This window comes from Oryctolagus cuniculus, chromosome 14, assembly GCF_051225735.1.
Source record: "Oryctolagus cuniculus isolate XC-2025 breed Fujian yellow rabbit chromosome 14, ASM5122573v1, whole genome shotgun sequence".
Taxonomy (NCBI): Eukaryota; Metazoa; Chordata; class Mammalia; order Lagomorpha; family Leporidae; genus Oryctolagus; species Oryctolagus cuniculus.
Window position 1 is genome coordinate 38,198,475 of NC_142880.1, and position 12,400 is coordinate 38,210,874.

The 12,400-nt window shown below is 38.0% G+C and overlaps 1 protein-coding gene across 7 annotated transcripts in view; it reads right to left on the bottom strand.

Annotated features, from left to right (window-relative positions):
- Positions 1-619: 619 nt before the first annotated feature.
- TNPO1 (transportin 1) overlaps positions 620-12,400 on the bottom strand; it is a 91,575-nt gene continuing 79,794 nt past the window's right edge. For all 7 annotated transcript variants that reach the window (XR_016220054.1, XR_016220056.1, XR_016220055.1 and 4 more), the window contains 4 exons: positions 11,843-11,942; positions 10,476-10,550; positions 9,546-9,688; positions 620-6,225 (listed from right to left, as the gene is read on the bottom strand). Coding sequence is in view for 4 of the 7 variants with exons in the window: in XM_051833248.3 (XP_051689208.1) it covers positions 9,581-9,688; positions 10,476-10,550; positions 11,843-11,942 (283 nt within the window). In the remaining 3 variants the exon portion in view is untranslated. The remainder of the gene's footprint in view (positions 6,226-9,545; positions 9,689-10,475; positions 10,551-11,842; positions 11,943-12,400) is intronic.

The following is a 12,400-nucleotide window of genomic DNA, read 5'->3' on the forward strand; positions in this document are numbered from 1 at the left end:
AACCCAACCCTCACTTATTTTACACAGGCTCTGGGGTATACTGATCGGTCCTCACACCCTTTCCTGTTCCAAATCTCAAGTAAATCACACAGATAGCTATGTGTACATATCCCCTGAAGTCTATTAATACATTTAACTTTAATTAGTAACATGCAACTCTATTAATGGATTACAACCTGAAGAAATACTACTTCTACAAATGTTAATTTCTAAAGTTCCAAGTCTCAAAGCCTGTGAAGGGGGACAGGAAGACTCGACAGGACAAACACCCACACACACTCATACACTCTACCTTCCGCCAGTGCTGTATGTTGACAATTCCACCTTTATTTTAATTCCCCTTCTGCACAGCAGTATCTTCCCCATCCTCAAACAGCTGAACCTAAGATCGACTGTTCAGAAATTTCAATAGGAGTTAAGTTAAATGTGGGGAAATATAGGTTTTACTACCTTATACAAATCAGAAAACGCTCAATTAAAAAAATAAAAGATGCTAAATAGTAAGAGTGGCTTAATGTGTAAACTAAGAAAAAAAAAAATCCTGACTACCTGGACCTAAAACGGAGGAGGGGGAGAAGGCAAGCTCATTTCCTTTCATTAAAAATCAGAGTGCAACGTCTATAGTTAAACAACTTTATTAACATAGTCAAGCAGTGATTAACATTCACATCTATTATGTCACATCATACAAATGTAAATACAAAATTACTACAGTACAATATATATTCTCTGCATGATCCAAAATATTTGGTGGCCCCAAAAAACTCTCTTTAAAAGTCAGCAGCTTATCAAAAATTAAAACCGTATTCTATTTAAAATGAAGATCTGTTAGCACAGAGTTAGAAGGAATATCAATCGAGTACATTTGGAGAAGTTGCAGGAGGATATGTTTGAAGGACACATTCTAACATAGTGTGGCGGTACAGGAAACGTCAGATTTAAAGCTTTGAAGCATAACTCATACAACCTAAGTTGTCAGCAGAAAGATCCAGTTACTTAGAACTAAAGCTAACACTACTAAAATTATTGCACCCAATGTTAACATGAATAGGAGAACTTTTATAGTATGAAGTGAAGCCATTTACCATGTTTAAATATCTCTTCTCACAAGATGATAATCTATTCAGTAAAATTAATTATACAGTATTGTCTAATTATTACCTCCATACAAATCACTCAAGCTCAGTTTGGTTATACATCCACAAAGGAAAACACAGTGATGAGGAAAGTAGAGCAGAACCCCTTTATGAGGCTGGTAACAGGAGGGGACCAATACTGCCTTTTAGGCTAACCAAGTTATTATAGTAGGTTTTAAGAGAAAGAGAATTAGATAGATATAAGACAGTTATTTCTGCATAACACCAAGCCATAGCATAACAGGATTCTATTGTAAATAAACAAAATTTGTAATAATAAAAGGAAAACTACTGGTTTTCTAATTAGTGGCAGCCTACCTTGGCAAACAGATCTACAGATCTGGCTTGGTTTTAAAAAGGTGGGGAAAAAAAATCACTACTTTAACTTTCCTCAAAATCATGCATGCACACATTTAGTTATTATGCATCTTTAAAAAAAAATACACATACAAAACATTCTGGGATACAAGCCACAATAGACAGTTGCTGTCATTTAAATGTATACTTTAGAAATTAATGTAACAATCAGACATAAAGATTATCTACATAAGTAATGCCAATGTGGGAAAGGTCTATGTAAGACTTTATACAGGTGAATGAACTAACAAGGATGTAAAAATTTGAAGACAGATTAGAAGTATCTCCATGTTTAATACAGTGTGAAATGCACTAAGTTGGTATACAAAGCTACTGCACGGTATCAGTACTATATAATATTGTTAACACAGCCTGTTATCGATCTGTTTTCTCATCTAGATTATCCCAGGCCCTTAACCATCCGAGGACGGGTTTTCTTCAAGATTCCAATGCTGTACTTCATTAATAGTAACAGTACCAACAATTAGTGTGTGCTACCCTCTCCCTGTATTATTTGCAAAAATAATTCAATAAGCAAAGCTGTGTTTTAAACTACTACCAAAGGAAGGATTTAAACTGCACTTATGCATGACACATTCTTCTCCTGGGAAGAATGTTTTTGCACCGTTATCTGTTAATACATTCAATATGAATAATATAGATTAACTATATGAAGCAAAAAACCACTTTTTCCTCATGGCAAAGGACTTACATTTAGACTGAAGGGTTTAAGACACGGTTGTATTCTGGCATTTCAGCTACACAGAATAACTTTACAGAGGGGAGACAAATTCCCATTCTGCTATTTTGAGGATTTGGAAGAAAGGAGGCCCAAATTTAATTCATCTTCAGACAAACCTGCATGCAAAAGGCTTGTCAGAACGATTTTATATCACTCTGGTCTGCTAAAGGAATTGGGGGGAAAAAAAACAGAAGAAAAACAGAAAGGAAAAATAAAACGGGAAGATTCTCAGTGAAAGCCATTAAAAAACAAAGAATGTAAGTATGATGACCCTTTATAAGCCTATGTCATCAAAGCAAAATTGATACAAGAGTATTCACCTGAGATAAAACTTGTATCTGAAATATTTTATAACTGAGTAGACAAAGCATTTCAAGAAGAAAGTCAGTTGAAATTATTTTTAAAATATACATCTGATTCTATTTTACAATATATGCAATTTAAGCAATTCAGATCAATGAAAAAGTCTTAACCAAAAAATCACAGTGTTTATATCAATATGTTACTTACAAAATGTATGCTACTTGTTTTGTTTTTAGTATGTAATGGCTTGGTTAAGTGTTTTAAAACCTATTCTTCTGAAATCTAACTTGCTTATTAACAAAATCAAGTAGCAATAATGTAAAGCATCAGAACTGGCTCTTGAAGACTATTTACACGTTGATTATTTGGGAAACAACCAACCAACCAAAAAAATATAAAACTGATTACTTTTTACACAGTATGAAGTCACTGAAGAGATTAGACAATACAAAAAGCAAAACGCTTTCTTGAATAAATGAATATCTATGGCACTAAGTTCACTTGCTAAGGGCTGTAACATGGAACTGCCAAATGTGCACTTAAATTATATTAAAAATACACTTTCTGTTTCCAACTTAGGTTGATCAGCAGCTTTTGTTCTGTTAGAATCCTTCAAAGAGAGAAGCTCAAACAGGAAAAAGAAGGCATATATAAAACAGTAAACACTGACCTCCTGAGGTTCCTACAACATAAAAATATTCAAGTAGAAAATCTACATCACGTAGCAGCGGCTATTTTTATGTAGTTGAGCACACTAACAGCATTTTAGTGTGTAAGGAGCAGATGAAGTAAGCCGTGCCTTAAGCATGCCAACAGGCAGAAACACTGGAATGTAACAAAGACAAACTCACAATTTCATAGACATTCAGTCAACATTCAAAACTATTAAGACTACACCACAAGAATTAAGTTGCTTTATATATATCCCATGATGTATTAGGTTTTATCAGAACAGTAAATGCTGAATCAGAGCTTACCTCAAAAGATAACTTAAATGGCTTCTGCAAATTCCTGTGCTATACTATGTTATCTGAAATATAAATCAGGAAGAAAACAATAACCTCAAGGGGGAAAATACACACAAAAAAAGCCAGCTCAATCTCAGGTTGCCAGTTGTGTTTACTTACTTTTATTTTCTATTTTAAAATTAAATTTCCTTGAAATGTAAAAACGGTCAAGTGACTACAAAACTGGGCACATTCTTATGTTACACATCTGCCTAACTGGAAACTTAATTTTTCAGACAGGTGACAATATTGCTTTTAGTCAATACAGAATTGTCAATCACAGGTCCAGATAAACTTAGTTGTTTTGATATATATTTGTTCTACTGTGATCATCATCAGAGAGGAATTTGGCTATTTCCATTTAAAATAGTTGCTAACACAGTTACCCTACTAAGGTATTAAAGATTAACTTTGAGCTCCCAGTGATGCAACCGAGCTAGAGAGTAAAATGCTACATCCCCTCTGACTCCAATTCACAACTTTTTAAAAAAATTGGCTGTTATAAAATGATTTAATTTCAGGCTCTACAGACTGAAATTTGCAAAGCCAAAGTAGAAGTAGGTGAAAGAACATGTTAAAAAAACAAACACACACATACAAGAACAACCTTTCTGCATGCTACCATGCACTTGAAAATTTTTGAAACAGTATTTTTAAATTCACACACACATAGCTCAAACTTCAGTGCAATGGCTGTATCATTCAAAACTTTTAGAGAACAGAACCATGCAAAGAGGAGCAACTGCTTATAAAAATGGTTACTCAGGATTTATTCTGCAATGCAAAGGTGACAAACTAAAATATAAAAAGGCTGTTATGGCTTAACATTTTTTTGTTGCAGATTAAATATGCAGCATCGAAAAATGGAAAGGTGTGGCTTTGTCTCTGACCAGCAGAGTTAAAAAGAAAATTCTCTCCATTTTTCCTTCATCATCATGGGATACACTGTTCAGGCAATCCAAATTAATAAAGATTTGCACTTTCATATGGACACAAGATCAAGTGTACCAGTTAGGTTTTCACATTCACAGTATATAAGAAAATACACATGGAAGGAAAAGTAAAGGGTTAACTTAACAAGGATTTATTCACAGGAATACATGTAAGTAGAGAAAATAACAGAAAAGCTAAACAAATGAAATGAGGATCCAAACCAACTTTCACTCTGTAGCTTTTAACTTGCACCCTGTGTGCATATATTTAGGGCACAGAGGGCCACCAACATGCGCCAATACAGTGTAGGAACCCTGCATTACATCCATTAACTTAAACATATCTTCAAGATCATGCTTTGAACAAAAGAATAAAAAAGGAAAAAAGGAAAAAAGAAAGCTTAGAAGGCAATATGTTGAGTGGGAATAAACATTGAAATATAGCAATCATTTTTCAACTTCTACAATTGTCTTTATGTGCCAACTAACATTTATGCAGCCTTTTACAGATCTTTTACCATGTATTTTGAATTTGAGAATTTCTGATAAAATCACGAGTAGTATATAACCATGCAGAAAGCACATCACACTGACAGCACAGAGGCAAAGATTTTGCACAGGATATCAGCTTTCCACATTGTGCAGGTTACACACAATACAATATCAACCTTATTCCTAACAGATCCTAAGCAAGGTATCTCAAGGCCTAGCTGTAAACTACAGGACTTTATAGATCTATAGTCTTAATAAAAATAAAATCCACAAATCTTAAAAAGGAATTTTAAATGCAGGGCTAACTTGAATTGGTAAACTGCAACACAAACTGGCGCAACATAGGTAAAATGAATACCAGTGTCACTCTATGTGATGCAAGCATGCTACTTCCCCACTAATTTAAGTCACTTTCAATCACTATGAGCCAGAATGCATGCCTGAACCTTAAACTGCACTTTAAGTTGTGGCCTAGAAATTAAATCTAATGAAGTACAACCATCAAATTATATCCACTACATTAATGTTTTAATGCAAAATTAACATGTCCTCTTTAGTTTGATATGCCCAACCCCACCTACTCCCCTCTCTCCCTGCCCACCCCACGAAAGTAAAAGGAGTGACTCATTTGGCATTTCATAGGGTGCTTCATTTCTTAAATTTGTTTTATTTCCACCTTTTTTTCTGGGGTACTTTAAACTGTAACTTCCAAGAACCTGCGTCTCCCGTGGGACGGCAAGCTGATTCTAACTCTATTAGCTTTGTCTGTGTAGTTCTTTATCAGCATGCAAAACCAGACTCGACCAAGTGGGAAAATTTAATATAAAAATCTTTAAATTAAAAAAAAAAGAGCTTCTTTACTGTTTGTAACCCCCATTCTTAGGTTTCCTTTATTGTGCGCTATAGGATTTTTCCTCTTTCTTATCCCTATGCATCATTTATATGGTTCTTGTTTTGGTACAAATCCCCATAATATTCCAGAATGTACTGTTTTGTGAGTAGACTGATAGATTTTTTTGCTTCTTCACATCCAGTGCAGAGTTGTAATTGGAGACAGATTTCCACCCACAAAGGCTCCAGATGTTAAAACGTTTCCCAACATCGACTTAATACAGTGACGGCAACACCTCCCTCCCGCCCCTCCCAGTAGGGTAGGGATTGTACTGCATTCCCTACTGGGTTACCCTTCCCCCCTGTAAAGGGTAACATTTTCCCTGGGTGCAGAGGCTCCCTCAGAGTCTCCAAGACCGAAGGACCTGTAAGAAAAAGAACATCAATTTTATCCTTCTCTTTTCTTTAAAGATTAATTAATTTTATTTGAAAGGCAGAGCTAAACAGAGAGAGGGAGAGACAAGAGATCTTCCATCCGCTGGTTCACTCCCAAAATGCCTGCAATGGCCAGAGCTGAGCAAGTCTGAATCCAGGAGCCAAGAGCTTCATCTGGGTCTCCCACATGGGTGCAGGGGCCTAGGGACTTGGGTCATCTGCTGCTGCTTTCCCAGGCACATTAGCAGGGAGCTGAATCAGAAGTGGAGCAGCTGGGACTCAAACCGGTGGCATCGCAGGTGGTGGCTTTTAACCTGTCACACCACAACACCAGCCCCTCAATTTTATCTTCAACAGCTCCCTCAATGCCAGCACAACACAAATCTAATCAAAGAGCACTGTTATTAAAAAGAAAATAAGACACTGAACAAACTGTCTACAGCCTCATTCATTATCACCACGCTGCTGCCTTCTTCTATGGGCTCTGAATGTCACTGCATCAGATATGAAAACAGGCCGAGCCGTGGAAACGGAGAGGCAGGCAGCCCTTTGCAGAGATGAAATGTGCCCTGTGTGATGCTATCCGGAGTCTGCAAGTTCACGGTTACTGCTGCTAGGTTAGAAATGTGGATGCTGAAATCTTCCCAGACTGTGATAAACGAGCAAAGAAGATTCCAACATAAAGTACAATATATATTCTGGCTTCCAGTCAAGTATGCCTCCACTCACGTCAAAGCCTTAAAGAAGCGTGTGATAATCCCAATTCACTATATGTTCCTAACCCTTACTGAGCCAATTTAGTGTGCTAGCTAATGTACCAGGTTCTGGAATCACACACAGTACAGAACTTAACCAATAAGGGACCTGAAGCAAAGAGATCAGAATGATTAGCCCCGTTGAAGTATAGAAAAACCCAAAGATCAAAGAGTCCAAGTGGACTTTGTCTTCTATCACCCATCCAAATCAAACTGAATCTTCCAGTAATTATTTTAAAACAATGCTGGACACATGACACATGTTACTCAATAAAATATATATAAGGGTTGCGTGCTGTTGTGAGGGCTCGCTTTCCATTTGCTGGCGCCGCGGCTCAATAAGCTAATCCTCCGCATTGCGGCGCCGGCACACCGGGTTCTAGGCCCGCTCGGGGCACTGGATTCTGTCCCAGTTGCCCCTCTTCCAGGCCAGCTCTCTGCTGTGGCCTGGGAGTGCAGTGGAGGATGGCCCAAGTGCTTGGGCCCTGCACCCCATGGGAGACCAGGAGAAGCACCTGGCTCCTGGCTCCTGCCATCGGATCAGCGCGGTGCGCCGGCCGCGGCGGCCATTGGAGGGTGAACCAACGGCAAAGGAAGACCTTTCTCTCTGTCTCTCTCTCTCTCACTGTCCACTCTGCCCTGCACCCCATGAGAGACCAGGAGAAGCACCTGGCTCCTGGCAGTGCGCTGTCCGCAGCGGCCATTGGAAGGCGAACCAACGGCAAAGGAAGACCTTTGTCTCTGTCTCTTTCTCTCACTGTCCACTCTGCCTGCTAAAAAGGAAGGAAGGAAGGAAGGAGGGAGGGAAGGAGGGAAGGAGGGAAGGAGGGAAGGAAGGAAGGAAGGAAGGAAATATATATAAGGAATGTGTTAAATATCATCTACTGAGGGGCTGGCTAGGCTGCCGCCTGCAGCTCCAGCACCCCAAATGGGCACCAGTTTAGGTCCCAGCTGCTCCACTTCTGATCCAGCTCCCTGCTGATTTGCCTGGGAAGGCAGCAAAATATGGCACAACTGCTTGGGCCCCTGCCACCCACATAGGAGATGTGGATGGAGTTCCTGGATTCTGGCTTCGGACTGGCTGGTGTGGCTATTTGGGGAGTGCACTAGCAGTCTGAAGAACTAATTCTGTTTCCCTGTCTCCGCCCTGCTCCCATAACTCTGTTCTTCAAATAAACAAACAATTAGTTAGCTAACTATGCAAATATTAATCAAACAAACAAAACTCCCAAAACCAAACCATATCTACTGGGGCAGGTGTTTGGTGCAGCAGTTCAGTAGCCACCTGGGACGCCAGCATCCCATACTGGGGTTTCTGGTTCAAGTTCTGGCTACTTCCTTTCCAAGTTGTATTCTTGCGAATACTACTGGAAAAGCAGTAGTTATAGCTCAAATACTTGGGTTCCTGTCACCATAACAGAGACCTGGATTAAGTTCCAGGCTCCTTGCTTCAGACTGACTGGTTAAGCCGTGGCTTTTGCAGGCATTTGGGGACTATAAACTAGTGAATGGAACATCTTTGTCTTTCTGTCTTTCAAATAAAACAGGGAACAAATGTATCACTCAGTGAGCCAAAACCTAAGTTTTAACTCTACTTGGACTTTCCCTAAATATAGTAATATGGAAAGTATTTGCTGTATCAGTAACTAAATTCTTTCAAAACTCAAATATTTTTCACCCCTTCAATTTTTTTAAGATTTTATTTAACATTTACTAGAAGACAGAGTTACAAAGAGAAGGAAAGACAGAAAGAGAGAGCTTCCATTCTCTGGTTCACTCCCCAAATGGCCACAACGGATGGAGTTGGGCCAGTCCAATGTGGGTGCAGGGGCCCAAGAAGTTGGGCCATTCTCTGTTGCTTTCCAAGGTACATTAGCAGATAGCTGGTTAAAAAGTAGACCAGCCGGGAAAAAAAAAGTAAAAAGGCTGGCACTGTGGCTCACTAGGCTAATCCTCCGCCTGCGGTGCCAGCACACCAGGTTCTAGTCCCAGTCAGGGCGCTGGAATCTGTCCTGGTAGCCCCTCTTCCAGTCCAGGGCTGGCGTCTACCCAAAATTCCTTAAAATAAATTAATAAAGTAGTTTAAGCAGCGTCAAGAAATCCAACCTGGATTTCTTTCTATCTAGGACTGAAAGGAGAAGTCACTCATTTTTTTCATTTTTACCTTGTTTGCTAGCTCTTCAAAAGAATTCAAGGGACCAGTGCTATGGCGTGGTAGGTTAAGCCTCTGCCTGTGATGCCGGCATCCCACGTGGGTGCCAACTGAAGACTTGGCTGTTCCACTTCCAATCCAGCTCCCTGCTACGGCCATTGGGGCCATTTGGGGAGTGAACCAGTGGGTTGAGGATCTCTCTTTGTAACTGCCTTTTAAATATAAAGCAATTCTTAAAAAAAAATTGAGTCTTCAAGTAAGTAATTAAAAAACTCAACATAGCATGATCTGAGACTACATGTTATTCAGACCCCCACAGAACACAAAGGCTTTTAATCATATTCAGCATTTCTAGGCTATAATTTTTCTTCACTCTGAAAATTTTAAACTTGTTTTAACTTACCCCTAATTTTGGGACTGCAGCTTAAGTGTATTCAATTAAACACCATAAAAAGCTGCAAGACGCTCTTTTAAGGGAAGAGGAAACTGGTCAGAGAAACGCCTCCAATTTTCATCCCCAACTTGATTTTTAAATCCATGAAGGATCTACAAAGAGTAAAAAACTATTAATTTATCAATAATAAAAGGGAAAAGCTCATATTTGCATAGCTTATGAAATAAATTACTACAGATCTTACTGCTTCAAAGTTTCATTGTTTTGAGGTTGTAATTCTCAAATTTTGCTAGTTTTTAAACGATTCCAAGACATGCCTAAGGTTCTTCACAGCCCATGCTTAAACTCTGCTTTGACAAACTCAGCAGCCTTCGACCTTACACTAATGATAAACCAGCAAAAAAGGTGTAGAATTCACCAAAATAAAACTTTTTATGTTGAGTTTTTCAAACTGAAAATACACAAGCTTTAGGTTCATTGCTGAAATTTGGTTTACTAATGTTGACATTAGGGAATCCAAATGTGTAACTGTATTTCACTTCTAAATCTGTTTCAGCTGAGTGCTGACAAGAGTTAATCAAAAGAGGGCATTTAACAAAGCAAAGAACTATCTAGTCTCATCCCTGAGAAGACCATTTAGACTTACTCTGTTCCAGTTTCAGACTATCCTCAAATTGCAATCATCCATCTGTGAAAACATGCTATTTCCCCTAAGTGAAATACTGAGCCTACATAGATTTGTTGTACTGCTTAGCTATACTGATCACAGACTTAACTTTAAAAAGACCCAACAAGTATTATACCAAGGATAAAGGTTACCCAGATTATCAATTCCGACTTGAAGAGTCTAAGTTTCATATGGAATATAGAAATAATTTAAACTTTCAACTAGGATTTTAACAGTCCCAAAATGAGACACCATAAAGACATATTAGTTACCTTACAGAACATGTCTCTGAGGTCATCTTTTGGGTTAATCCATGATGCAACAGCATCACAAAAAAATATAAAATCCTGTGAACAAACAAGAAAGACATATTTTATATCACATCATATTTTATAACACAAAATGAAAGCAAACCTATGTCCTACCTATAAATGTTTGTAGCATCAAAAATGGATTAAAAGCACCATATCAACATCAATATATTCCTTCATATACTGGATAAAAACGCAATTTACTTGGGGGTTAGGGCTATGGTGTAGTAGGTTAAGCATCCGCCTGCAGCGCCAGCATCCCATGTAAGCACTGGTTTGAGTCCCGGCTACTCCACTTCTGATCCAGCTCTCTGCTATGGCCTGGGAAAGCAGTAGAAGATGGCCCACATCCTTGGGCCCCTGCACCTGCGTAGGAGACCTGGAAGAAGCTCCTGGCTCCTGGCTCCGGATTGGCCCAGTTCCGGCCATTGTGGCCATTTGGGGAGTAAACCAGCAGATGGAAGACATCTCTGTCTCTCCTCTCTATAACTCTTTTAAATAAATAAATCTTTAAAAAAGAAAATACAGTATCAGGTATCTCTAAAACACATCTGAGACAAGCAAAGTTCCTAGGCATCAGAAGAAAAAGACAATGCTAGAAGGTTATTTTGTGAGTAGAGGCTTTCTCTCAAGGTATACTGGCTTGTTCTAATTGAATTATTAATGCACTATGAATGTGAAGTAAAACAATTTTCTTCAGTACTAATTTGTATGTTTTCAATGTCTATTGCCTGTATCAATGCAAACTGACAGGTGGGTCCAGAGGTTTCGACTAGACTCATGTTCAACACTGCTGACAAATAATTGAAATGTATCATAATGAAGGTAATTTCTTTTTTCTTTCCTTTCTTTCTTGAATATTTATTAAGTGAAAGATAAAGCTCCCAGCATCCAGGAGGAACCCTAAGAAGGTTGCCCAATTGAGGCAATTTCAATGGCTGATTCAGCATTTGATTTTATTCACTATTTCTAAGTTCAATTCTAAGTAACATGAAGACAGTATCCTCAAACTCAGCAAACTGAACGGGAGACATGTACAAAGTAAATAAATGAGGACTGAACGCAGATGAGAGAAGGGCCGGCCCAATCTGAGAAAAGATATAATAATACCACTCTCAATCTGCTAACACTATTTTATGACCAAAAAAAAGATTTAGGAAGTAGGAGCTGGCACTATAACTTCAAATCATTAAGAAATACAGGCATTTTAAATGTAGAATTTGTTTTAATGCCTTTGAAAAAACTTTTAATATTTTTGAAATTAAAGTCTTCTTCCCTTAAAATTCAAAACATTACAAAATTAAAAACAAATCCTTTAACTGTCTTACTTGGATTACGCCACTGGGATTCACACTGATCATGGTACAAATCCCACGGAATGCTGAATCCTTTTCCTCATTGTCTCTTATGTTTCTCAGAGAGGTGCACCTATTGAATTATAGAACCGAGTTTAGCATTTAGGAAAAATGCAGGTTCAATTACAATACTAATGGACAGTATTTAATGGAATAAGCACCAGAGATAGATAATGGTTATATTAAGAGCTTTCAGAACACTTAGTTTCATCTTCTTACACTTCCTGTATGTTGGATACATTTAATCTCATTATAGAGTGAAATTCATATTTTCTTTATAATAGAGTGCATCTGTAAAATGGACTACTGATTTACTTGAACCAAGAGTAGTAAATTTTAACAATTATTATTATGACTTGTATTCCATTAAACACGACTAGAAATGATTTGAATTGAAAGATTATCAATCGAAAGAAGCAGAACATAGGATACACTGCCACAATATAACTATTACTATACAACTTATGGTGTAGATGTGTACGTTTATATTAACAAGCAAAGATTTTTATACATAACAAATTTAAACATGTA